Consider the following 27,537-nt stretch of genomic DNA (forward strand, 5'->3'; position numbering starts at 1 on the left):
AGAGCCCTGAAATACCAATCCAAAAGAACCTATGCACCCCAATGTTCATAGCAGCACAATTTATAATAGCCAAGTGCTGGAAGCAACCTAAGTGCCCATCAGTAAATGAGTGGATCAAAAAACTATGGTACATTTACACAATGGAATACTATGCAGCAGAGAGAAAGGAGCTCCTACCCTTTATGACAACATGGATGGAACTGGAGAACATTATGCTAAGTGAAATAAGCCTGGCTGTGAGGGACAAATGCCACATGATCTCACCTTTAACTGGAACATAATCAACAAAAGAAAAAAGCAAACAAAATGTAACCAGAGACATTAAAAATCTAACAATAGCCAGAGGGGAAGGGGCGGGGACTGGGGGGAAGGGTTTTCAGGAACTACTATAAAGGACACATGGACAAAACCAAGGGGGAGGATGGAAGCAAGGAAGGGAGATGGATTTGGCTGGGTTTGGGGGGAGTGGTAAAGGGAAAATGCAGACAACCATTATTGGACAATAAAGTAATTTTAAAAAGATAGAAAGAAATAGAGATCACATGAAGTGTTTCCAGTGGGGAGGGGGGAGACTGGGGGAAAAGGTACAGGGAATAAGGAGCATAATTGGTAGGTACAAAATAGACAGGGGCAGGGAAGCCAAAGAACTTATATGTATGACCCATGGACATGGAACTAAGGTGGGGAGCAGTGCTGGTGGTGAAGGGGGGGTGCTGGGCAGAGGAGAATAAAAGGGAGAAAAAAATGGGACAACTGTAATAGCATAATCAATAAAATATACTTTAAAAGATTTCTAAATGGAGCAGGGTTTAGGAGAGGGCTCTGATGAGGGAACTGTGTAAATAAACAGGATGGGCTGAGTATGAGAAATACAATGTTAGAAAAATTATTTGACCCTCTTTGTTGATTTTCCCCCTAATTTTTATAGATGTAGGTCCCATGGAGTATTTCCCTCTGCAGGGAAACTAACAGTGCAAGCCTGATGCTAAACAGACTCACTTTTGGTACTCAGGACATGAGGGGGCCTACTGGCTTCTAAGAACTTGTTTGTGCCAGGGTCAGTCAGCCCTGCCCTATGACTACAGAGCAGGGACTCAGTCGGAGGGAACCAAAGCCTCCAAATTTCAAAAGAAAACAGAAACACAGATTTTGGGAAATTGCCCCATTTTAAAAAGCTGGCCAAACTTTTCCCAAAACAATCTCTGGCAGAGCGATAGTCCCATACTCATGTAGTTGCATTCTTGAACAAAAGCAGCCCCTGCCTTCCTGGCTTCAAAACACAGGCATTGTTGTTAGCTGTTCATGCAACAGGGTTAGATACACACACAGAGCCAATGGTCCCAAATTCCCCACCAGCTGGGCCTTGAATACTTTCCTAAAGTGAAGAAAAAGATAATGTCCAGTTCTGGAAGGACACTGATCAGGGTAGAGTTTTCAAACACAAGACATGTTAATAATGTGTGTTAAGAGCCTTATAATATTTTACACTCTGACCCAGTGATCTCATTTCTAGGCCTCCTCTAAAGATACAATTTCAAAGGTGGGCAAAAGGCTATAGATCTAATTATTCATGTAGTGTTACTTACAACAAAAAAAAAGGAGAAACTCTCTAAATGTGGACAGTAGGTTATGTAATCTAAGCCATTTTAACTCATGGTGATGTTCTGTGGCTAGTAAAATGGTGTTTAAAAAGGTTACAATTTTATATCAGGGTTCGTGCTTGGTGTCATACATTTTATGGGTTGTGACAGATGTATAATGATATGTGTTGACCATTATCGAAAAGACACAGATGGAAATGCAGACAGAATAAGAGCAGAGCCATCCCATCCCTCGAGGTCCAGCCAGTCTCCCTGGCAGGACTGGGAAGAATCTGGGAGGGGCTGCACAGTGGATAAAAAGTGAGATCACCCAGAACTGGGTTTGGGTTATAAAAAGGGATTATATTAAATGCAATGCAGCATCTTGGACTGGAACAAAAAAGTAGACATTAGTGGAAAAACAGGAAATCTGAGTAGAGTCTGTGGTATATAATACATGAAGGTTAATTTCTTAGTTTTGATGAGGATACCATGGAGAGGTGAGGTGTTAATATTGGGGGGAAATGGGTGAAAGGTAGATGGAAACTGTCTTTACAACTTGTCTGTAAATCAGAAATTAGTCTAAAATAAAATATTTAATGAAAAAGAGCAAGGATTTACTGAGCCTGGGATCTGGGGACTTCTCGGGTCACTCTCTCTATTGGACAGTTGGTACAATTAGCTCAACATAAATCCAAATAGTGGAATCACTGCACAGGAGGAGAGAGGACCCCCAGAACTCAGCCTCCTGGTTGCTGAGGAATTTGGCTCTGAATGCTAGACATTGTGGCAGATTCATACTCCAGACTAGGATAAGTAGCCGGGGCAGTTAATGCTTCTCATTGGAGAGTCAGGGAAACTGAGAACCAGAGAGGTCAAGCAACTTGTCCCAAGTCAGGCAGCCAGGAAGGGGCAGAACCATGACTCCAATCCAGGTTTGCTGACTTCAGATTCCATCCAGATTCATTTGCCAGATACTGTAGGCAGCCTCTGCCTGATAATGTTAATGATGCTTGTGAGTTTGCTCCGTGCAACCCAGGGACCTTGGCTGGCCTGTAGGGACTTCAAAGGGCATTTCTTTTGGTTCTGCTCTGAGTGGGACTCCTGAGAAATCAAGCCTATCAAGAGATAAAGGTAGAGGCGAACTGCCATCACAGGCAGAGGTGGAAGCGACTCACATTGGGGATTGCCAGGCTGGCTGGCAGCTTGATTGCCTATGTAGGCCCAGGGAAGATGTGTGGGTGATGTTCTTGTTTAGCAAAGCATAACATTAAGAACAGAAGATAGCTGAGTACGGTAGCAGAATCAAATGAGGACAGGTTTCTAGAACCCTTGCTGTCAGACTCAGCAGCCCTAATGTGCAATGTAAAGAGAACAGACTTTGGTTTAAGGGACTGTACAAACTAGGGCGAGTTACTGAAACTCTCTGGACTTCAGGGTCTTCATCTGCCAGAACAGGGTCCCTGCCTGGGTGCTGGTGAGGAGCCAGATGGATGACACAACACTCAGATGAGGTAGGAGCCCAGTCTTGAAGGACAGAGTCACACAGGTGGAAAGGCCCAGAGGTCACAGGGATGGCACATGTCTTACTTGACCTGGCCAGCTGTCCTATGTCCACCCCAGGTGCCACGGATGTCAGACTGCACTCACCATTCATTACAGTGTGAAGGTGCACGTATAGTGCCCAATAATCATTGCATAACTTGTGGGCATTGCAATGATGCGGCCTGGACTATGTAAGAAATTGTAACTGGAACCCAGATATTGGATCCAGAAGACATGGCCTCATTTTTTCCACCCACCTGAAGTAACGATGTGGAATTTTCAGGGTGCTGTGACTGGGGAACAGAGGGTTGATAAGCCCTTCCTCGGGACTTCAATGACTTGGTAGGAATCTGTGCAGGGCAGATAAAATACCATAACCACCACCTGAGCACATCTCCAGCCAAGAATTTGGAAGACTCCAGAGGTCAACCAGTGGTCACCGAGCCTGATGCCCTGGGTGTACCTGCTGAGCTTAGGGGCAGCTAGCTGCCATTTCTCTAAGACTGTGCTAGTCACCCTGCCCAAACTCAGTCCTCTGCATAACAAGGTCAACACTGTGATTCAGGCTGTAATCTAGACTGTGACTTCACCATCCAATCCCAGCACCAGTACAGTGTCCAGCACATAGTAGGTATTCAAACAATAGTTGGCAAATAAGCAAATGTCAAGAAATGAGACTGAAGAAGTGAGAGGCAGATCACAAAGGGCTTTGCACTTAAAGTGGGAGGTGTCCACAGGGAGTGGGTACCCAGAAAGGGTTCCGTGCACAGGGCAGTTTGGAGGGCAATTTGGAGGAGATGAGAATGGATGTGGAGCTCGGAACAGTTGGAGAGGAAAAGAATCTGTTAAGTGGAAGATGCAGAGCTACGACAGGTTCTGACTGTCTGAGAGGTGAGGGTTACAGTGAGGGAGGATGGAGTGTGGCATCCAGGTTCTTTGCAGGGTCAGGTGGAGGCAGGGCATCCCCCAAAATCAGAATCCCTGGCCCTTAAAGTCACGTGTTGTTCGGGACGATTCTGCTTCCCAAGGCAGCTGACACTGCAAATGTGTATGACATGTTTGTTGACACATTCTTTCCAGCACCAACTGCTGAGGCATCTGGGATCTGCACAATGTTTCAAAACAAAGTCAGGCTTTGAATGTAAACACACCCGCAGAGCCTGCACACCCGAGATGCCCTCAGGAGTCCTCTACTGCAGCCCCTGAACTTGTCAACTAACGAAGGGCAGAAATGTCCCTAAGTCCCTCCCAGGAAGGACATACCCATTTATAAAGAGGGAAATGTCTTTCTTTTCTATTATCTCCCACCGTGCAGGTTCAAAGGGCACAAAGTTTAAAGCCTGGAGTTGGTTGAGGTTGGGCTCTCAGCCCTCCCCTGCCTTTCTTAGATTTCTGAAGGGATTCATACTCCTTGTTATGTGTGGATGCACATGTCACGCTCTGAGTAAAATGAAAGTCCCCTCCCAATGATACTTGGTACTGGTGAGGATGTGGAGGGACCATAACTCACCCCACTGCTGAGGGGAGTAGAAATTGACGACCAGTTTGGAAACTGTCTGCACACTATGATGACTTGCAGCTCCACTCCTTGCTTTGTATCCCCTGGAGACCATGGCTGTGGTCACTGGAAGACCCATACTCAAATGTTCACAGCAGTGGCCTTTGTAGGAACAACCCAAATGCCCACAAACAGTGGGATGGACACACTAATTGCAGTGTGCTCACACACTGGATGGCTCTACAGCCCGGGGAATAGATGGTGTGTGGCTTTGCATCATGACGATGAATCACACACACAGATTTGGAGTGAATAAGCTAGACATGATGAAAAGTACACACTGTGTGATTCCATTTATGTGTCAAGAAAGAATGGAAAAAACACACCTGTGTTGTCAGAATAAAGGAAATGGTCTGGGGGAACAGTAACGAGGTGTGGGCATGTAGTGGGGACCACCTGTAATTAATAAATTCTCACTGGAGGTGAAAAACATCCCACTGTGACAGAGAACACAGATGGCTATGTGGTATTACCATAGCATATGCCACACCTGATATACCATATCATATAAACATATATATACACACGCTATTATATTATAAAAAGATGTCAAACCCTGGGGCCATGAATATGTTATAGGGCAAAAAGGACTTTGCAGGTGTGATTAAGGTTCCCAATTGGTTCAGATAGGGAGATTACTCTGGATTTTTTGGGTGGGCCTAGTGCAACTACATGAGCCTTTTGCTGAGAGCAGAAACAGTGGTGGAAGACAGCGCGGAGGTTTGAACTGGGGTTGCTGACAGGAAGATGGTGAGATCATATGGAAATTATGAGAATGAAATGAATTCTGCTAACAACCTGAATGAGCCCCAAGGTAGATTCTTCCTCATAGCCTCCAGCTAAGAGATGATTTCAGCTTTTCAAGACCCTGAACAGAGCACTTGGCTGAGCCCACGTCCTGGCATATTCTGACCATTTCATTTATTTCATCACACCACTCAGAACAGTGCACAATTTAAACTTACAAATTGTTTATTTCTGGAATTTTCTATTTAATACTTTTGGATCACGGGTTACTGTGGGTACCTGAAACTGTAAAAAGTGGAACTGTAGCCAAGGGGGGTTACTATACATACGATGCTTTGTTATTTTTTGTCATTATTATCATCATCATTGTTTTATGCCCACACAGTATGGCTTACCTCACTCTACAGCACTTAGTATCGTTGGGATTCTCTGCTTATGTGTAGAGAATTGACTGCCTCCATGGGAGTGGGTGCTGTGTTTCTGCTCACCAACGTATTCTAAGTGACTAGAACATAGTATGTGCTTGAAGATATTTGTGGAATGAATGAATGGACCATTTCCAAAGGTGCCCCACTGAATTACCATGAACACATTTGGGATTTATTCTGTATAACCTAGGGACTTACCGCATTTTGAGGCTGTTGGATGAGTTTCAGGAGCGCAGGATGGCTGTAGCCTGGGGAGGGGGAATATGGTTAGAGACCAACATTATACCTGAGGGTCCCCATGCTCCCTCCCCCATTGGCTGCCTCTCCCCTCCTTTCCAACCTTTTCTTATGGCAAGGGAACTTTTTATCCTTTGCAGACTTAAGACCCATTCCTGGGCCCACCAATATCCCCTGACTCAGAATCTCTCAGGGTGCAGCCCAGAAATCTTCAACAAGTTCTCTAGGTAATTCTGGGGTTCAGGTTTGAGACCTACAGAGCTAGACAGACATAAGAGTAGGTGAGTGCAGGTGAAAATGTTCTTCAAGGGCTGGGGGTGGCTCCCTAGACCCACGTGATGAATCACAATGTGGTCCTTCCTTTTTCCCCCAGTGCCTGTAGATCAAGTCAAATTGCAATAAATGTTTGCTCAGGAACAGGGTGTGTGAGTGATACAACCTGCAATCTGTGACCAGCATATCTGGCTCTGCCTTCCCACATTTAATTATTCCCAGAGTCCTGTTGCATTTACTGTCCAGCTTGGGCCTGACATTCCATGACAAGGTTTAAGACACTCTTTCATTCAGCAATCACTCTTCTATGTATTTATCCTACACGTATATATAAAGACCAATGTACACATATCTTAATTGTGCCACTCCAATATCTCTAAGCTTGAAAGCAACCTGAAGTCCATCAAAGCAGATCAACTGTTGCCAGGGTTAGCAATAATGAAGAAAAAGGCCCCTGCACATAGTTGATGTTCAATAAATAGAAGCTTTTATTGAAAAGGAGGGAGGTGTAAGACAGAACTACATAGCACTGGAGCCAGATGCCCTGAGTTCAAACCCTTTACTTCCATTTATTGAGTATCTTACTGTGCAGGGGGCTTTCTGTTCATTATTGCAAATCCTGGCAACAACTCCCACAGGATGGTCAAGTTTGTAGGAAGCACAGAGGTCAGGAGACCAGTTTGTACGAATCTTAAAGGCAGTGGCAAGTGTTCAGCTCAACAGACATTCGTTGAACAAATGAATAATGCAGAGAATCCAGTGACATGGCAAGAACCCAGAACTGTCATATGTGAGAAAAGATTGACTCATCTACAAATCTTGGAGCAGGAAGTAACACTTGGAAAAACTCTCAGTCTTCAAGTTCCACACATACCTTGTACTTATTTTCTTTCACTCAATTCACTTTTCAATTTAAATAAATTTACTTCGAAAGGAGACTTTATAACATTATGGTGAGAGGCCTTTCCACAGTTCTGAGATTGGGGCCTGGTGCCTCCAGAATAAGAGATCAGCAAATTTGGACAGGAATTAAAGACTCAGCATCACCCAGGGGAGAACTTCTCCATGGAATCAAAGAGAACAGAAGTGAAAAGCTTGTGGTTTCACTCTGCCTGCTACAGGGAGCATGATCTCAGGGAGTTAGGGGAGAAACCAAGGGAGAGGATTGTTGACAGTCTTCCCCTATGTCCTTACTCCTCCCCATGATGATCTAAAGTAAGCTGGGCCTAAGGTTGGAAAGCGCTTATTGCTCAAGGAAGGAACACTCTGTGGGTTTTTTCCAACTGTTTTCTGGCAAGAGGTCTTTCAGCTCTGGCTCTTTATCACGCTGTCTGGGTGTTTATGACTTTTCTGCCTCAGCAGATAAGCAGGTTCAGGGAAATCTCATTAATCCACAAATTCAGCTTGTCTATTGGCTTCAGGACAGATGAAAGTAGAGCTGGTCCCTCTGATCAGTGTAGTCCTACCTCTGGGCTTTCAAAGCTGTGAACTGCCCCCCCACAGCAGGGCAGGGCAGGGCAGGGCAGAACAGGGCAAGGCAGGGCAGGGGTGGCTCTCTTGGAAGTTGCAATCACAGGAGTAAGGTTAGGTGGCAGAGAGTTACTGGCTCAAATCCTTTGGCTTCCTGGACACTCTGGGCAAACCCTGTACTTTCTTGAAAGCTGGCTCCTCATCGGTAGTGCTATTAAAAGACTTAACATTATGGGGCTGTTTAGGGATTTAATGAGATAACATGTTAGGCACTTAGCAATATTCTAAGCATACAGCAAATTCTCAGTAATTATTAGTTTAAAAAAACCATCTCAAAGAACATAGATATGGAAGGCAAAGTGGCCAGAGAGAGAAACTTAGAAGTTCTAGTCTTTTAACAACTGTGCAGGTCTGATCCCCACACCCCCAACACACACACTGGCTGGCTGGGGACTGCAACTGAGGAAGCCCTGGGGGTGAGAAGGAGGATGGAGGAATCAGCTGGGGAGACATTGGCGGACCGACAGTCTGACAGTCTCACGGCTAATATATGGTGGAGCTCAGATCTAATCCCTTTCACTCAGACACAAAATGGAGATATGGGTTGTAAATTTTAGCATCCAAAATGCCTTCAAAGGCCGAGGCATCTCCAAACAATGGGATTTTCCAAAAAGAATGAGTCACCCACCTACTGTCTAATTGCATCTTAATGGGAAATAAACAGGTTCAAGGGACTGACGGGGGAGAGCAGAGGAGGATTGGAGACCTAATTGTGGGTTTCAGGGGAAAGGCCTCAGGGTGCTGGGGGTGGGGAGCTGCTGACAGGGAGCTGGGACAGTCCAGCTTCATCCATGAAGGGACAGACGTTACTGGACACTCAGCCTACAGACCTGTGAATCCAAGGGGAATCCACTTAAGTCCAGGGGGCCACAACTAAGAGAGAGAGGGAGTTACATTCAAAGACTGATTTTCCAGCTCTTACCTATGGGGACAGAGGAGATCTGGGAATAAAGATCCAACATTCGGTTGCCATCCACATCAACTAAGTAGTTGCCTCGGCTCTCTTCGTAATTACAGAAGAAATGCACAGCCTCTGCATTCTTTGGGGAAAAAACAGCCTTAGTCAGTCTCATTCTCAATCTTTAGGATTAAACTTGAATTAGTGAAAAAACCCATGACCTGACTATTCTATGGACACATGGAAGGTCTCTGTGGGTGCTGGCAAGGTCACATCTCTTGCCCTGGGGTAATTACACGGATTAGCAAATCTGCTTTATGATAATTTATTAAACTGTGAATTTGTAGTGTATGAAGTTTTCTGTATGTGTTTTATATATCACAACAAAATGGTTGATATATAACTCTGAAGACGATTCTGGTAAGATGTATGTGGTAAGCCTTAGAGCTTCCACTAAGAAAATCAGAAGAAAAAATAGTAATTATGAAAGAAATAAAAAAGTTACACTAGAAGTCACTCAATGCAAAAAAAAGTAAAAATGAAAAAAAAATAAAAAGAGGAACAGAGGAACAAAAAGGATATGAGACAGAGAAAAAATGTAAACTGGAAGATGTAAACACAACTATATCAATGATAACATTAACTGTGGATGGATTGAACAATTCAATCAAAAGTCAGAAACTGTCAGACTGCATTAAAAAGATTCAACTACAAGCTATTGATTGACCTGTGACATACTTTAGTTTCAAGAATAACAAAGAGTTTGAAAGGATGAAAAAAATACACAATTCTCACAGTAATCATAAGAAACTTGGAATGGTTTATACTAATATCAGACAAAATTGACTGTAAAACCAAAAAAAAAATGTTACTAGAAGATAGGTATTTTATGATTAGAAGAGGTCAGTCCACTAAGAAGATACAACAATTGTAAACGTAGAAGCACCTTCTAAAAGAGCCACAAAATATATGCAGCAACAACTGACAGAATTGAAGGAAAAAAATAGTTCTACCAGAAAGTTCTCTGTGTATTGGAGATTTCAATACATGGTTTTCAATAATGGATGGACTGACTACCTAGGCAGAAGATTAACAAGGAAATAGACTTGAACAATGGTTAAACCAACAGATCTCACAAACATCTATAGAACACCCCACCCAACAACAGGAGAGGACATGTTCTTCTCAAGTACATACAGAACATTTTCCAGGATAGACCATATGCTAGGCCATAAAAAGGCTTGATACATTGAAGAGAACTGAAATCACACAAAACATATTTTCTAATCACAATGCAATAAAATTAGAAATCAATAACAGAAAAGGAAAACTTGAGAAGTTCACCAAAATGTGAAAAATAAACCACATGTAAATAACCAATGAGTCAAAAAGGAAATCACAAGGAAACTTAGAAAAAAGGTTCAGAGTAAAAGCCAGCTGTGTGTGTGTATGTATATATATAATTTTTTTTTTTTTGGAAAGAGACAGCACAGAGAAAGCACCTGTGTCCCTCAGCTAAACTGTAACAGAGAAGCAAAGGAAAGAATGCTACCTCATTCCCACTTACCTGAATTATATTCAGCTGTTTCATTAACTCCTGTGGGCAAGAAAAGCAAAAGCATTATAGCAAGGACACATGCTTCCAAAGCAGTTTAAAATTTTTTGTGTCTTCCCAAGTCTTGGAGCTCCTTTCCTCTTCATGCCAATAACTTTGATAGTTAATTACTCAACAATATTATCAACATTTTAAAATTGCTTAATATAAATAGTAGGTGGGAAACTATTTTTGACAGTTAAAATACCAGTACAACAGACAGACTGGAGATTTAGACACTTGGAAGACAATCAAGTAAACTAAAATATTTGACAAAAAAAGTTTAAGCTGAAGGTGTTTACCTAGTGTTCATAAAAGCATGGGTTTTCTTTTTATTTAGGAAAAAAAAGCCTTAACACCATGTTAGAAAAATAAAGCCAACTGAAAATGTAAATGTGCACACAAAGACCCATGTATTATAATCTGAACAGTCCATAAACCACTGTGCAACTCTGTACAGAAACTGGGAGTATACACCAGTCGCTTTAATATTATAAACATTTAATCTCTAAAAATGATTTAACATAAACTTTGGCAATTAGTGTTATAAAATTATATGTCTACCTCAAAAAAGAAATATTAATGACAAAATATCAAAAACTATTCCAAAATTATTTCACTACTATTGAAGTAAAACCCACCGCTTCCCAATAGATATATGCATTAAAAAGTCTTTCTTTTTGTTAACAGATGCTCTACATAATAACTATAATCAGTTATTAGTACAAAAATTTTTGGATTTATAAATAGTTGCAGTGACAAAAGGGGTATATTTTGACACTAAAAATGTTTACACTATGATTTTTTAGGTGCAAACATTAGGAAGAGTACTGCATGTCACTTTATAGAATCAAGGTTAGTCAGTCTTCTAAAATGTGCTGTATGCAGACTTTGAAGCATGTTTGAGTAGAATCTCCAGTCTCCCTCATCACTCAGCTTATGTCTCTTCCATTGCCAAATGTCACACACTGACATTTACTCCAGGGATTCAGAGCTACCTAATGTCTCTCATATGCTGTGTGCTGTCACTATGCCTGCCTCTCCACATACCCTTTCCCTTGCCTAGAACAAAATGCACTCCTTTGGCAGGTTCCTCCTGTTTGTCCTTTAAGATCAGGCTCAAGGTCATTTGCTACCCATGTCCTGTGCCATATAGAATTGCCACATCCTTTTGTTGTTAGTAGAATGTTCTGTCCCAGCTCTTGACTTACTTTGGCCAATAGAACAAGGTATAAGTGATGGTGAGCCAGTGTGGGGCCTGAGCCTCAAGAGACCTATAGCATGCTCTTCTCTACCATTGCCATGAGAACAAGCCTAGCTCAGCTTGCTGGAGAATGAGAGATGCATGGAGCAGAGCCAAGTCACTGCAGTGACAAAGTCAAGCCTAACCTAGACCAACCAGTGGGCAGTTATTCCCCAGGCATGTAGATGAGACCAACAGAACTGCCTAGCCAACTCCCAGTTAACCCTAGATGCATGAGCAATCTGTATGCTACTGAGATTTTGTGATTGTTACACAGCATTATTGTGGCAGCATATACTGATGCTGCTCCACTGACAAGACTTCTTTGACTTCTTATAGTAGAAAGAATGTCCTTGCATAATGTCCCAGATCTCTAGTGGTCAAACCTCTGAAAGCAGCTAAGAATACAGTTCCTAAGCTCAGCTGTGTTCTTGCTTCATTGACCCCTTCTGTTCTTTTCCAAAACTCCCACTCAGGTGTGCTCAACTTACCTGAGATCTAGGCCCTGGGACTTCTGTCTTCATCAGAGGCCCATCATAATCAAATTCAACATCGACTTTGGCTGCAGCCTGACTGATATGTCGGGATCCTGTAGTAAACAAAGATAATGAGAAGCCTGGTGACAGTAGACACAGTGATAATTCTGCCCTAACAGACACCCTATGTTCTCAACAGAGGTGGTCCCATTCTAGCCTCAACCCATCCTAGCCAGACCACCCTAGAACACTGAGTCTGGCCAGACCTGGGCACCACAAAAACACTGAACATTTTTGAAGAGTGGGGAAGCCCAGTACCAGTGATGTTGTAGGCAAACAGGCACACTCAGGTCCTGCTGGTGTGAGTGTAAGCTGATGTAGGCTTCCTATACCTTTTGACTGAACAATCTCATTCTTTATTATTCATCTTATGCAAATAATGGGACCAGTGCACAAAGATGTAGATTAAAAATATTTGTAATCGTATTGTCTCAAATAACAAAGAGACAATGACTTAAATGTCCAACAATGAAGGGTAGCTCAATAGAATATGTACAACATATTCCACCATTTATGGACAATGGAATATTGTGCATCCATTAATAGTTTCAAGATAGACATATTGAATGTTTATGGATATGGAAAGATGGCCATGATATTAGCATGTGAAAGATCATATTATAAAATCATCCAAATTTTGTGAAAATTTAATCTATATCCAAATGTATTAATATTACAGATCAGAACTTCTCAGTGTTGGCACTATTGACATTTTGGGCTCGGAACTATATGTTGTAGGGGCTGTTTTGTGCACTGCAGATGTTGGGCAGCATCCCTGGCCTCTACCTCCTGGATGCCAGTAGCACCTACCCTGAGTTGTGTCCCTAGTTGTGACAATCAAAAACCACCTGGGAGAAGACAATCCAATGTCTAAATTCAGGTAGTCCCCACTTACAGATTTGCTGTTGTTAAAAAATGTTTTGGGCACAAGTCATTTGCTTGAAACGCATTTCACCTTTTTTGCATAGTGATAAAATTATAGAAGGTGTTTGAGCTTTTCCCCACAAAGCTTTTCAGTTCAGCATGTTGCTGAGACTTAGAGGGTAGCCTCAACCCCCAGCCTCATTGATCCCTGAGTGAAAGGTAGCATGGTGAATTCAGGATAAATGTGTAATGATTTATAGTAATTTACAGTCAGTCACCCCTAGAAATCCCTATAATGCTCCTGGTCATCTTTATCTTCCTGGTACATATTTGGTGGTTGGGAAACGTTAGTTCCTCTTGCTTGGGTTGCTATAATTGCATCAAACTGGGAATCAGTAGTGACTTTATATAACTCATATACATGAACTCACTTCTTCTTTACTCAGCCCTGAGGGAAAGCTGTTATTGCTTCCATTACATAGGAGAGGAAATGAAAACTCAGAGAGGTAAAGAAATGTGCTACTATTTCTCCCTCTCTCTCTCTCTCTCTCTCTCTCTCTCTCTCTCTCTCTCTCTCTCACAAGCACACACACATACACACACACAGCTGGCTAAACCACATTAAGCAATGATATTAGAAACCATGTTTACATTCATTCTTAATTTCCCACAATTGCTTTGGATATCTGAATTAATTATGTAATGTAATTAATTATGTTGCCCTTTGAATGTAAAGTTCAGTTAAAATCCAACACTACCCTTATTTTAAGGCATGAAGAAACCAGAATTTGTTGGCTTCTGTTTCATCTTAAAATGAAAAGAGAATTCCTAAGGAGTTGATTCTATTAGCAGAGAGTTAAAGGTCCTGGGACATATTGATATTTGTTTTTTAATACTCAACTGTTTATCTTTTCCTTGGCCAGAACTCCACTTTACTGGTCAAGGCTGATTTCAGCTAGACCTGCATAAAACAGGGATGCATACCTACATAAAAATAACTCTTAGCTGGTGCTGATCTTGTTTTGTTTCAGCAAAAGGGGAAAGTAAAAAATTCACAATTAGCAAGCTGTCCTCCAAATGAGAATGTGCAAGTTCTCCCTTCCTATCTCCAGAAAATGTCTTGATAGCACATTGTTGTGGATTTCTTGGGATTTGGGAAATGGGAATACCAGGAATAGAGGCAGTTAGCAGCGGGAGCTGCAGCTATGATGATGCCAAGACTCTGAGTAAACAGGAGCTGGGAGGTGGGGTACAGAGGGGCAGTGGAGAGAGGGCAAGAACCTGTTCACTGGGAGCAGGGATTGATGGGGCACAGGACGGGGATGCTGAGGGCCAGGTGCAAGGCAGGCAGGTCTGTTTCAATAACTTCATTGGTTTCTACCATGTGCCAAGTCTTAGTGGGTGTGGATGGAAGAGGGCCAAAACCACTGGGCAGAGATCCTGAAAATCAGAACTTGGTAAGTTTGGTGGCAACAGTACTGTCAGAAAAGGAGACATGGGGGAGCTAACACATGAGCTAGGCAGGCCTTATTTAAGCAAACTCTCATCTATTGTTTTAACTAATCCACAACCCACTTGTGAGAGGGTATTGTTGTTCCCATTTTTTGCATGAGAATCAGAGAGGTTAAGTGTCTTTCCCAAGGTCACATAGCTAGTGAATTGGAAAAGCAAGGTTTGAACCCAGGTTTAATAGTTCTGCTTTTCCCTACTATTCTCACTTTTCAATTCTGTAGAGAAAAATGATCAAATACCAAATACCAATAAAATACCAATGATGATATATAATATCCTCGTAATTCTCTTGATGATGATATATAATGTCATAAACTACAAGAGAAAAGAAAAAGATTTGAATAGTCAAGGAAGGAAGCCTTTTCTGGGATCTACTATATCAAGTTACCCAAGCAGATCCATTTATCAAGCATTTATGGTGAACATATCAGGGATTATTCTGAGCACTTTACATAGATTACCTCATTTAATCCTCACACCCCCAGTAGGTTAATGTTAACTGCATGTTACAGAAGAGGACACTAAAGCTCAGAAAAGTCAATTTGCCCAAAGTTATAAAGCTGTGAGTAGTTAAACTAGAAATTTGTCCACCTGACCTCTACTTTCCTAGATAATTTGAATGTAACTGATGCAGTCTTCGATGTCATCTAGTGTAGATATTGGAAGTGAAACATTTGCAGCAAAACAACTTGTATCCCCTAGAGGCAAATTACTATCAGAAGCACTAGGGTTAGGGTTACTAAGGAAGCAAAAAAAAAAAAAAGAATTAATATTGAATGATCCAGCATTTCATAAAAAATAAAGCAGTACACGCAGAAGGCAAGGGTCTTCCTTGATATACAAGATGAGGCACAGTGGGTAAGTCCAGCCCAGCCCTCAGGGTGCAGTAGTGATGCTCACCACCCTCAGTTCCCATGCTGATCCACAGTCAATTTTTTTTATTCTCACTCGAGGACATGCTTATTGATTTTAGAGAAAGGGAATGGGAGTAGGAGAGAGAAGGAGAGAAACATTGATGTGGGAAAGAAACATTGATTGGTTGCCTCTCATACACACCCTGACTGGGGAATGAACCCACAGCCTAGGTATGTACCCTGATTGAGAATCTAACCCACAACCTTTTGGTTTATGGGACGATGCCTCAACCAACTGAACCATACCAGCCAGGCCCACAGAGTCAATTTTTAACTTCGAAGTATAAAAACAGCCATCAAATGCTTTTAATGTCCTTTTGATCTCTACTGAGGGTAATTGAATGTCATTTTCCCAAACAGTAAGGGTGTGAGCCTGGTCAAAGTCAAGGTCAAGCTCACCTGGAATTGTCTGCTCTGCTTCTCTTTTAAATAATCTTATCTCACCCCCCAACTGTTCATCCTACTTACTTTTTGATAACACGCTCATTGAGGAAATATCAATAAGCAACAATGAAAAAAATCCACATCTAATTTCACTACCCAGAGATAACCATTTTGCAGTCAAGTCTCCCAGCCTCTGTATTGTTTGTCAATGTAATATTATAAACTTTTGGGGGTATGGCATGAAACGATGCCATTGGGAACACTGTCTCAGGCTATGAACTAGTCCCATGTTTAATGGCTTTGTGGTGATCAAAGAGTGAGAAACACACAGAAGCATCTCCACACAGTGGGTATGGCACTAGGCTGTGGCTTCCGACTTGGGTGCTCTCCCTCACTCAGAGGAAGCAGCTGCCATGTAGTTAAATGATTCAGGAAGAGGTCCACTGGGTCCCAAATCCAGTACAATCACATGAGTGAGCTTGGAAGGGGACCCACGGCTCTGACCATGAGCCTCAGATGAGCCCAGCCTTGGCTTATAGCTTAGCTGCACCCTCGTGAGACATCTGGAGCCAGAAGATCCAGATAAACTAGCCCTGGATTCCAAATCCACAAACACTAGGAGATAATAAACATGTATTATTTTAACTAGCAAAGTTTAAGGGTATTTATTATAAGGCAATAGATAACTAATACATTGGTTGAGGGTGTGAGTCCTAGGGCCACACTGGCTCAGGCCCTTGCTAACTCTGGGCAAGTTACTTAATTTCTCTGAGTCTCAGTTTCCTGTTTTATGGAGTTGTGGCAAGGACTAAATGGGTTAAGGATAAGCTTTTATTCCTATAATTTTAAAACTATTCTTCTATTGTTACTTGCCCATAAGCAGTGTATGAGAATGCACGCATTCTGCTATCTTTGTCAGCACTGTATTTTAATATTAAAAGACTCCATCCATCCATCCATCCATCCATCATCTATCAATCCTATCGGATATGCCAAATTGATAGGCCAAAAGAAAAAATATCTCATGGTGTGATTTTCTAAGTCTCACACAAGTGTGCTAAAGATTCAACTCAAGCCAAGAAAATGCGGAGCTGAGTAATTCTAATTTAGCCACTTCCGTTTTTTGTTTGTTTGTTTGTTTTTTGCATTGTGTCTCCATATCCATGCTTGTAAAAATGGGAGTTAGGACACTCCTCATTTTTTTGTAAACATAAATGAAGTGCTTTCACATGAACCATTACTTCTGATACAACTAACTTGTGAAGCAGAGAGGATGTCATTATTATCTCCACCTTCCTGATGGGAAAACTGAAGCTTGGAGTTCTGCCCATTGTTGGGTTCCCTGGGCTAATAGGTGGTGGATGAAGCTGGTAGCCCAATCTTACAAGTCTTAATCCATTGTTCTTTCCTTGGGAAGGCTCCCTGGGAAGGCTCAGATGGCCTTGGGAATGACATTCAAAGGCTGAGCCACATGTGCTCAGCACCCAGTACAGCACTCCACACCTAGTAGGTGGCTAAACAATACTGGTTATGGACTGAATGAGTCTTCCTTGCCCACAACCCTCCCTCCTACTTGGTGCACACTAGACCTAGATTATTCTGGTTTCAGTTTATTTTTAACATAATAATGAGTAAGCATTGATATGCTTCTCTTATAATTAAATAAAACAAAACACCTCAAAACCTACTAATAACTCTTCAAGGCAATCAAGGTTGAGAACAAGAAAAGACTGAGAAATTGTCACAGAGCAAGGAGAAAAGGGCAGTGTGACAAATGCAATGTGGAAACTTGGATTGGATCCTGGGATAAGAAAGCATTAAGGGAAAAACCGGTGAAATCCAAACAGAAGCCTGGAGTTTTGTTAGTAGTGATGTACCAAGGTTGGTTTCTCAGTTCGGACAAGAATATCCTTATGATGTAAGATGTTAACAAGGGGGGAAACCAGGTGAGGGGAATATGGGATCTCTCTGTACTACCTCTATAATTTCTCTGTATATCTAAAATCATCTCCAAATAAAACATTTATTTTAAAATAAAGCCTGCTAATACTCCCAGGAGAGGAGTGAACATTCCTGCTTTTTATCTCACCCAGGATACAAATAAGCGAACCAAGGATGCGGCCAGCAATTTGTCTTCAGAAGGCAGGCAGGACTGACAACAATAAGGGGACACCATGATGATAAGCACATGGCTCTTAGAGAACTGGGGACAGATTGGAAGCACAAGGTGTCCCAAGGGAGGTTAGTGCTAGCCTGTCCCTCTCCCAGAGCCACATGGAGGCACACAGAGAAGGGGTGATAACTCGAATTCATGTGGCTGTGTGATCTTGGGCAAATGGCTCTGCTTCTCTGAGCCACAGTTTTCTCACCTGTAAAATGGGATTCTCTCCTGCCTTCCTCATGGGACCACTGGGATCAAGGTCTCAAGAGATCCTGCAAGCAGGGTGCTCACTGACGAAGCTCACTTGGCTAAGCTGCCTGCACTCAGTGAGGCAGAGAGAAAGGGGAGCATTTGAGAGAGACTGCGGGACAAAAGAGCTGCTAGTGCTGCTGGCAGGATGGGTGTGGGCGTGAGGAGGTGAGGGAGAGGGTAGTGGGTATGGTATGTTCCAGGGAGGCCACCTCCTGTCCAGGGCCCGTGAAGCACAGCTAGCCTTTACATCAATTCCAGTGACTTTTGTTGCTTTCTTTGCTTCTTGGCAGCAGCGCTAGCTGTGTGTTTTGTCTGATGATCCCTGTGGGGACAGCCTGGGCCCTTTCTCACTGTGAGACCACAACCTCCGTGCAAGCAGGTAGTGGGGTCAGCTCCCTGCCCACTGCAGAGCTGTCTGCTGGTGGACAGAAGCATGTGGCAGGGATAGGGGAATGGGAGGGGTGGTGATGGGAACTGTTTCATGGGGGATGGTGGGACAGCCCCAGAAACACTGGCTGACCAATGCCTGTGTCCCCAAGGACTCTTCCAGCCCAGAATCCCTAGTCTGCATTGCGTCTTCTGCTAGGACCAGTTACTTTTTGTCAAGACTCCAGGGCTTACCGGGCACAAGCAGGCGGTAGTTGCGCTGGAAGCTGCAGGCCAGCCACCGGGTAAGCAACATGGAGGCCATGATGGAGGCCCTCTTTCTGGAACAGAGAGCCCCTTCACTTGCTTCCACCCTGAAAGAAGGGGAAACGCAGAATTAGGCCAGTGAAGACCACTCCCCCTCCAGCCAAGTATTCCACTTCCCACATTTTCCCACATAGTGGAGAAGGTTCTTCTGACATCAAATCCTTTGCTTTTATATTGAATATACACTTTAAATCAAAGCCCACTCGTGTATTTTCATTTGACCTTGACCGTAATACCCCAATGTGAAAGAAATAATACATGGAGCCACTTTAAAATGGAGCTGGAGCTGCCATGCCAGATAAACTGTCTTGAAATGGTAAAACAGGGCAAAATTACTTTGGGACTGAGACTAAAGCAACCTTGTTTCCCCAAAAACTGCTTACAAAGATAACAAGAAAGCAGATATAACTATGAGATGATGACTACCGGACTGGAAATTAAAAACGTTCTTTATAATTAACATCACAATGTTATGTTATCTTCACCAATAAAGATGTCTCCCTTCCATTGATGTAGTTGTTCCCTGTGCCCTCTCATAAATGTCCATTTCTTTTGTCTCCTAATCGGAACACTATTTGGGCTTCTTCCTGTATCAGTATGTGTGTCTGAATAACTATTCTTATTGATTTTAAATACTTGCTTGTTTGCCTCTCACTTTGAAAGTCCTTTTCATTTTTAAATTAACATCAGGTAGAAAGATTACACCCATTTTCTAGATGGAAAAACAGAGAGAGGAGACAGTTTGCTTGAGATACCTCTGTAGATGAGCCCAGTGCATTATCCACCTGGGACAAGCTAAGCAAGTCTGTATTCTGCATGATGGAAGGACCAAGATGGAGGAAACTTTAGAGCAGATGCCTGAGAGCTCCCTCTGCCTTGCTCCCCCACAGAATATTGGTTGTTGGGCTGTCTGGGAACCCTGCAGACCCAGGGGAGTATCTGGTGGCCCATCTTGGTGGGATGTGTACATCTCTAGCATGAGCAATCATCCTGAATTTGCTTGAGACTGAGAGGGCTCCCAGGATGGGGGATTTTCCAATTTGCAATTGGAACATTCTTGGCAAACTGGATAGTTATCCCACACAGTACCAGCAATCAGGGTTCTTAGCTCCCATGTCACAGGAGTGTTGGCTGACTCTCTCCAAACTGTTCCTGAATCCTGCCGCCAAATCCCTGAGCATAGCTTTGCTGGTTGCCTTTTGCATCCTGGGCCAGGAGCAACTCCACTCCCTCACCTTCCATTGCCTGTTTGTTTCTTTTTATCACCTCTTTCCACTCCCCTCTCCACCTCTTCAAGCCCTTCCCAATCCCCTTCCCCTTTCTCCAAGCTGCCATTCAAACTTGCTCTCTGTGCATCTTTCTGTTTGTGGGTCTTCTTGCTAAATACCTGCTTTGTTATTTGACACATGTATTTTCAGTTGTATTGTGTTGTGTCTCAGAGCAATGATGGCAGCATTCATTTCTCGCTACTACTTGTGGACCCTGTTTCCTGAGTCCTTTCTGGATGCCACACATTGTGCTAAGCACATTACATGCAGGACTATTAGTATCTGTCATTATTATTTACACCCAGAAAAATGCTAAGTGTTCCCTTTTTACAATTAAGGAAACTGAGGCACAGAAAATTTAGGCGGTGGACCTGAAAACAGAACTCAGGTCTGTCTGACCCCAGAGTCAGCAACTTTACCATTACTCAATACTGAGTCGAAACACTCCATAGATTTCCATCTATTCATTCTGCCACAAAGTATTCCATTCAGCACCAACTTGATGACAGCATGAAGGAAGCATCAACTACAGGTGATGGACAGAGATCCAGAGAGATCCCACAGTGCAGAATGGAACAAGGATGACGGGCTGGTTTCAGAAAGCCCAGTGTGCGTGGACTCAGCAGCACAGGTGAGGGTGTGTGGGTGTCTGGCACTGAGCTCTGGATAATGGGTTGGCAGTACCCCTGACCCACTGCCCTCACAGCGAATGGGATATCAGGCTGCATTATTATAAACAGAGAGGGAAGGAGGGAGGTGGTTGGCATTGATTTGAAGATTTACTTATTCTGTGATTATTCATGGTGCCCAGCCATATTCATATGTGCTGGTCCTCCACTGGGCATTGGGTACAGGGATCAAGTAGATGCAGTCCTTGTCCTCTGACCATTATCATGTATTGAGCACTTACTATGTGTAGGCTGATGCTACAAATGCCATCCCATTTCATCCTCAGGGCCTTAGGAGGTAGCTGCCATCATTAACCTGTCTTTACAGATGAAGCAACTGAGGGTGCCCAGGGGGTAGGTGTGGAAGGCACTTTTTGGGGTATCAACTCAGCACACCACACCTCCCCACTCTCACAAACTTCCCCTGGTAGCCATGTCTGTTCTGTGTGACCCACTGGCCTAGGTGGACTGGATGGGTCTGGGCCACAGTCCTGGGAGCTGTGGGTCAGCTGCCCTCTACCTGATGAGGAACCAGCTTTCAGACAGGGTCATTGGATGGAGAAGAATGCAGCCTATGCAGACAGAAGTAGTTCAAGAGAAAGGACGAGGGTCCTGGATAGAGGGACTATTGGTTGCCATTTCAAGCCTGTAGCCCACCTTGGCATTGGATGCAACACTCACTCCTGAATGTAGTGGGATGAACCTGAGTCCCCTTTCCGCTGGGAGTGAGCAGGTGAGGGCAGGGGAGAGCCAGGAGTATTTGGCTCACAGAAGTCCCTCTACATGGAAGGAAACAACGGGAGCCAGGGAAAAGTGTCCCCGTCCTAGTAGTGTCTTAGTATGAAAGTTCAGAAAGCACTCCCCCTTCCTTTTTGGCTTGCTTGCATTACCTTGAGTGGGTTTCTGTTGCTTTCAAACAGTCTCAGCTAATAGCATGGTTAGAGTTAGAGCTGATAAGCCCCAATTCTTGGGAGTAACATTGCCTCTTCTGCCCAGCACTGCAGGTGGAGTAAGGTCCTGCAGGGTAGTTGAGGACAAAAGCTTCAGGGCCAGCAAACCTTCCTCTCTCCTGCTGCGGGATCCAGGATTCCTCCTGGGTGCAAGTGACTGCGGTGTGCAGTTGCTGGGTGAGATTCTGAAGGGTACCATGTCCCACTCAATCTGCTCAACCATTCAGCAAGTAGGGTATCTCCCCATTTTCGACATGAGCAGATGGCAGTTTGGGGGAGTTATGATATTGGCCTTGGACAGAAGATTGTGTGGGATTGTGTGACCCCGAAGCCCTTTCATTATAACATATCAATTAATTCAGTAAATAACAAAACACCTAATGGTGGTAGATACAGGGCTGGATGAATACTAATGATCTAGTTCAGAGAGAAAATGTTATTGCTCTTCACCAGAGGGAATATTATTAAGAAAAGCATGTGCTTGGAAAGTATGACCATAAATTAACTGAGAAACCATACTCTTCTCTTGATAACTCAATAAAATTTTTTAAATCTCTTCCAGAATATTCAACTCAAGGCAAGCCTGTTAATTGAGCAGCCTGGTAACTATATAGAGAGAGCAGTTGCTGACTCTCACTTAGAACCATTTGTCTCAAGTGGGAGCACTTAAGACTCCACACAATTCAGTTCCCATTAACTGTGTTTTTAAAAATTGGAGAGTCTCAGAGAACTCAAATATTAATATTTGAATTCTCTGCAAAAGGGGGAGTCACACCCGCACACTTTCAATTACAAAATGTCGCATTGTGCCTCAGGTGACATTTTCTTATCCCTCAGTTCAAACTGACCTTCTAACAAAACCTGATCTCCATCAGACATCACTTCTTGGCACAATACACTTCCAACAACCAGAAGAGTTAATGTCATTTGTTCACTTTCTCTAGCCCATTAATTTAATCAACCAAATTAATTAGCTCCTGTTACAGGCAAGATACTGCATTATTTAGGCACAGGAGAAACTAAGATAAATAAAATGCTTCTGTCTTTCTGAAGCTCATAATTTTTTAAAAGATTTTGTTTATTTATTTTTAGGCAGAGGAGAAGGGCGAGAGAAAGAGAGGGAGAGAAACATCAGTGTGTGGTTGCCTCTTGTGCGCCCCCTACTGCAGACCTGGCCTGCAACCCAGGCATGTGCCCTGACTGGGAGATGAACCAGTGACCCTTTGGTTCACAGGCTGGTGCTCAATTCATTGAGCCACACCAGCCAGGGCTGAAGCTATAATTTAGTGGCAGAGGCATAAGGGGGGAAATGGGAGAATTTAATGTACTAGGCTGCTTTACCCGACATGTCGATAAATTCTTAAAATAACCTGGCAAGATATGTACTGTATATAAACATTTTCCAGTTCACTGTCAACAACTAATTCTGCGTAAGACAGAGTAGAATAATGGAATCATGACTATTTGCTAGTGTGAGCAAGGTGCCATGGGAACACAGAGATTAATTCTGGCGGGAGTTATGATGCCCATAGGGTGTCATCTGAGCTGTACCTTGAAAGGGTGGGAGATTTCAGAAGCCACAGAAGAAGGGTGAGGTGGTGGAGTAAGGCCTGCGCAAATGCTTGGAGGTGTGAGAGGACATGGAATGGTCAAGGATTTGGGCATGAAATCATAGAGCAGTGGAAGGGAAGATAAGGGCAGGTTCTGAGGTCGCTGAGGAAAAGGGCCCAGCAGAGGCAGACTCCCTGAGGACTTGCTCTGTAGCCCCTCAGACACAAGCCGGCCACAAGGGAAGGGTCCCTTTCCCAGGCAGAGCTGACAGAGGCCTGAGAGGTGGGTGTGCCCAGGGTTCCTGGGGTCCTGTGCTTGGGGGCAAATCCCTAACAGGACTGGTGCAAGTTGCCACCATCTCTTGCCTGGATGAGGGCAATGATATGCACAGTGGCCCCTCGGCTTCCTCTCTTGTTCTCTTTCTATCCGTTTTTTACTGGACCCCCAACCTTTTTAAGGATAGTTCATCTCACATCACTCTCTTACCTAAAACACTCTAATAGCACTTAGAAAAATGCATTGTATACTCAGAGAGTGGGGGTCGAGTTTTTCTGAGCTCAGTAGAGTTCCTGGAGTCAATTTATACGGTGAATGAACTCAACAGGTCTGAGCTGTGAAATGGGTACAGTACAACCCACCTTTTAATTTAGATCCAAGGATTGATATCAAAATGTGCGAGCAGGTCTGAAATTTGTGCAACTTAACAATATTCTCCCCTCAGTCTGAAGTCACCGGGTACCCCAGGCCCACTACTCCTACCCACAAAGCAGCATGAGATCACTCTCTACACCCTTTGCAATCTTCTGGACCTTGAATTGCACATCTGGGAAAAGAAGCAGGTGGCTTGAAGGGTCCTGGGTTGAGGGGGCACTTTGCGGGGCGCTCCAAAAATCGGAATGGAAACAGGCCAGTAGCTGGTGCTCCTGGTCTCTGAAACCCCAAGTCTCCCTGTGTTCTCCAAACCCCCTCTCATTACACAGCACATGACTTCTCACATTCTTAATTCTCATACGTATGTACTTGCTTTACACATTTCTTTAAAATCAACTTGCTTTTCCAGTTTAAATAAAGTGTATTTCCTAGAATCTCTTCTAATCAGTATCCAACACCCCTCCTTCAATGTTTCATTTGCTACAAAGGTGACTGAGAAAAGGATGTGATAAAATCAAAGCAGGTTATTAAATTAAAAGCTGGGCACAGTCAACCTCGTGGTCCTTTTTGCTGGAATGGGAGATGGGCAGATATTAGACAGCTGTGAAAGGCAGGCTAGCATCAAACAGAGACTTTTCCTTTGATGTGATCAGAACCGAAAGAGAAATTTAAATCAATCAGTAACTAAAACAAAATAGGAACCATTAGAGTGCATGGCAGGTGAGGATGATTTCTGTCTCAGGCAGGAAGTGGACCAGTGATAAGTGCTTTCTTACTGCAGGTCTTGGCCAGAAAAAGTTGAGCACCCTGGTCTGACCGGACAACAAGTCCTCCAGTGGACCCACCTCTCCCCGTCCCTCTCCCTTTAATTAAAATGCTAATTAGTCCTCTCCTGCCCCCTCTTATCTGTCTTATGCATTTGGAATGTTTAAGTCTGTAGGATGAGAGGATTCTGGTAAAAGACCAAAACATAAATATATAAACAAACCCTTCCAGTTTGCTCTGGAGGGAGAATAAAAGTCGGAAAACGATCAGCTGCTATTTAGTGCTCACTTACTACATGCCATGTACCTTCCACATGTAATTTCTATCATCTGCAGTGTTCACCTTGTATGACAGTCTCAGAAGGTTTGTGGGCTTCTCCAAGATCTCAGAGCTCACGAGCTCTGCACCTGTGACAGGGCCCCACCCAGAACAACTAAACCCAAGTCACAGGGGTCTGGTCTGGTCAAAGGGGAAACTCCCAAGTTAAGGTTGACAACTACCGTCATAAGGGGTGCTTTGTTGACCCTGCCCTTAACCCAGATCTGTACAGCCTCCATGGCCCTTGAAATGGAGGGGGTCTCACTTTGAAAGTTAAATATCTGAAAAATACAGGAAGAAAGGAGCTATGGTAGCCATTTGAGGAAGTGGTGTGCAGGGTGTTGAACATGAAACCACCCTTCTTTACCTGCTGTGTGGCCTGGGGCACGTTAAGTAACCTCCCTGTGCTCCAGCTTCCTCACTTGCAAAATGGGGATAATGCCAACGGAACCTACCTCGTGGGCTAGCAGAGGCTGAACAAAGACCAGGGACTTGGGTCCCTGCTGCATCCCTAGCCCCAAAGCAGTGCCTGGCTGCAAACAATCTATGAAGTACGCCTAAACAATCTAAATAGTATGCCTTCCACAAATGACCTGTGAAGATGGTGTCTGATTCATCTCTCCAATCTGCTGCCCTGTGAACATGAAATGTTTGCATGCATCACTGGCTAGATATGGACCTGCTCCCCCCCACACACCCCTCTGGGGCTCTGAAGAGGATCTCTCTCATTCTCCTTTCTGCTCTCAGGGTAGAGACAAAAGCACTGGCAGGGGTTGGGGACATTCCTTTCTAGTCTACAGTCCCAGCCATTGGGTTTTCTGCACACTCAATAGTGCACAATAACACAAGTGAGCCTTGGTTGTCAAGGCCAGGGATTGTCATGGCAACCAATAAAGCTGGAATCCTGGGCCTTTGCAGATGGCTAACAGGGCCCCATTCATGGGGCTGTGATGGATGGTGGATGGCACTGGGGCAGAGGCTTTATCTCAGACCGGCTTCCCTCCTCCAACCCCAGCTTCCTCAGCAATCCCCCCAGCCCCAGCCCTTCCTTCTGGCATTCCTAATTTCTTTTCTATAATCTGCCTTTTGGGGCATCATACAATCATCAGTGACTTGAATAAGGGGGGAGGAAAACTGTTCTTGGAAACAGGCAAGTGTTGACTTCTAATAAAGAGAAAGGACACCATTTAGAAAGTCACAGGAGCCAGAAATTGGGTCCTAATGTGCCATATGTTAGCTTGATGACTCTGGGCAAGTTGTTCAACTTATGAGGTCCTCAGTTTCCTCATCTGTCAAATGGGAAGAATAAAGTTTACTTGTGAGGCCATGAGGCACTTGGTTGGTTAGGGCCAACTGAAGAAGGTACACAGGACAGATAAGGGATAGTTCCCTGCAGGCCACGGTCTCAGTTTCCAGAGAACCCTCTACCTTGTAGGGAAGGCATTTCTTCTACAGCCTGAAGGGCTGGGAAGAGCTATTTGCAGGTGCGGTGGCCCTGTCACGAGCCTGAATTGCCAGGTTCCACAACTGAGGAGCTGCTCTACTGCAACCTTGTCCACCCTCAGGCATCTGGGCCCCAGTTCATTTCACCTTCCTTGCCCCTGCCCACCAGGCTCCATCAGGAAGTGAACTTAAATCACACACACAGGGAGCATGATCACAGTGATCCCAGAAAGTGGGTAGCTCTCCAGCCTGTGAGCAAAGTGAAGGGGAAAAAGAATATACAAGTCTTCCAGTATCTGAATGTGAGGCACACTCAGGGGAATATTCAGAAAGAAGCATCATAAATGGATGAGCTGGTTTTGGATTTCTGACCCTACAAGAGAGGAGGAGTGAAAAAGTCTGGTTTGAGAAGGCTGCTTATGCCAATGTGGAAGAAGCTACCCCAGGCCAATGCCACAGAAGATCTGGCCTTTAAAATTGGTTTGCTCAGTTCCACAAATATTTACAGAGCACCTGCGCTATACCCCAAACACCATGCTGAACAAGGACGTGTTCTGCTCTGTTCTCTGGAACCTTTTGTCCCCCATGGGGAGGAACAACAACAAACAAACAGGTAAGGTCAATGTAATTGGAAGAGATGCATTTCCTGTTTAAGAGAAAACAAACCATTTTAAGAACTCCAGGAACAAGTATGCAAATACCACAGCATATAACATGTTAATTATTATTCCCTTCAAGGTCTGCACAGTGGGCGACTTGCAAACCTGTGTTGGTGATTGGAGTTAGGGTGTGTGCCTGACAGTCCCTTGGAAATACCTTAACTTTTCAGTAATTCAAAGCATATTTCATTTATGTGTGTACATAGGAATTTGCTACGATTTAACGAGTGAATGCCTACTGCGTCAGCCTTACCACACTTCTCATCTAATCCTGGAAGGCAAATACTTCTATTCCCATTTTTCAGGTGAAGGGAT

At 43.7% G+C, this 27,537-nt stretch overlaps 1 protein-coding gene across 2 annotated transcripts in view; it reads right to left on the reverse strand.

Annotated features, from left to right (window-relative positions):
• The window catches only part of LOC123807177 (4-aminobutyrate aminotransferase, mitochondrial-like), a 71,433-nt gene that overhangs the window by 13,632 nt on the left and 30,264 nt on the right, over positions 1-27,537 (reverse strand). The window contains exons 2-7 of one of the 2 annotated variants that reach the window (XM_045820780.1): positions 18,878-18,996; positions 12,125-12,222; positions 10,364-10,393; positions 8,821-8,938; positions 6,057-6,106; positions 3,383-3,475 (exon numbers count right to left, since the gene is read on the reverse strand). In XM_045820780.1, coding sequence (XP_045676736.1) covers positions 3,383-3,475; positions 6,057-6,106; positions 8,821-8,938; positions 10,364-10,393; positions 12,125-12,222; positions 18,878-18,947 — 459 coding nt within the window. In that variant the 5' untranslated portion in view covers positions 18,948-18,996. The remainder of the gene's footprint in view (positions 1-3,382; positions 3,476-6,056; positions 6,107-8,820; positions 8,939-10,363; positions 10,394-12,124; positions 12,223-18,877; positions 18,997-27,537) is intronic. The other variant, XM_045820781.1, reaches the window with a different exon arrangement.

The sequence above is a fragment of the Phyllostomus hastatus genome, unplaced genomic scaffold (genome assembly GCF_019186645.2).
Source record: "Phyllostomus hastatus isolate PE091 unplaced genomic scaffold, TTU_PhHast_1.1 phas_scaffold_442, whole genome shotgun sequence".
In the NCBI taxonomy this organism is placed as follows: domain Eukaryota; kingdom Metazoa; phylum Chordata; class Mammalia; order Chiroptera; family Phyllostomidae; genus Phyllostomus; species Phyllostomus hastatus.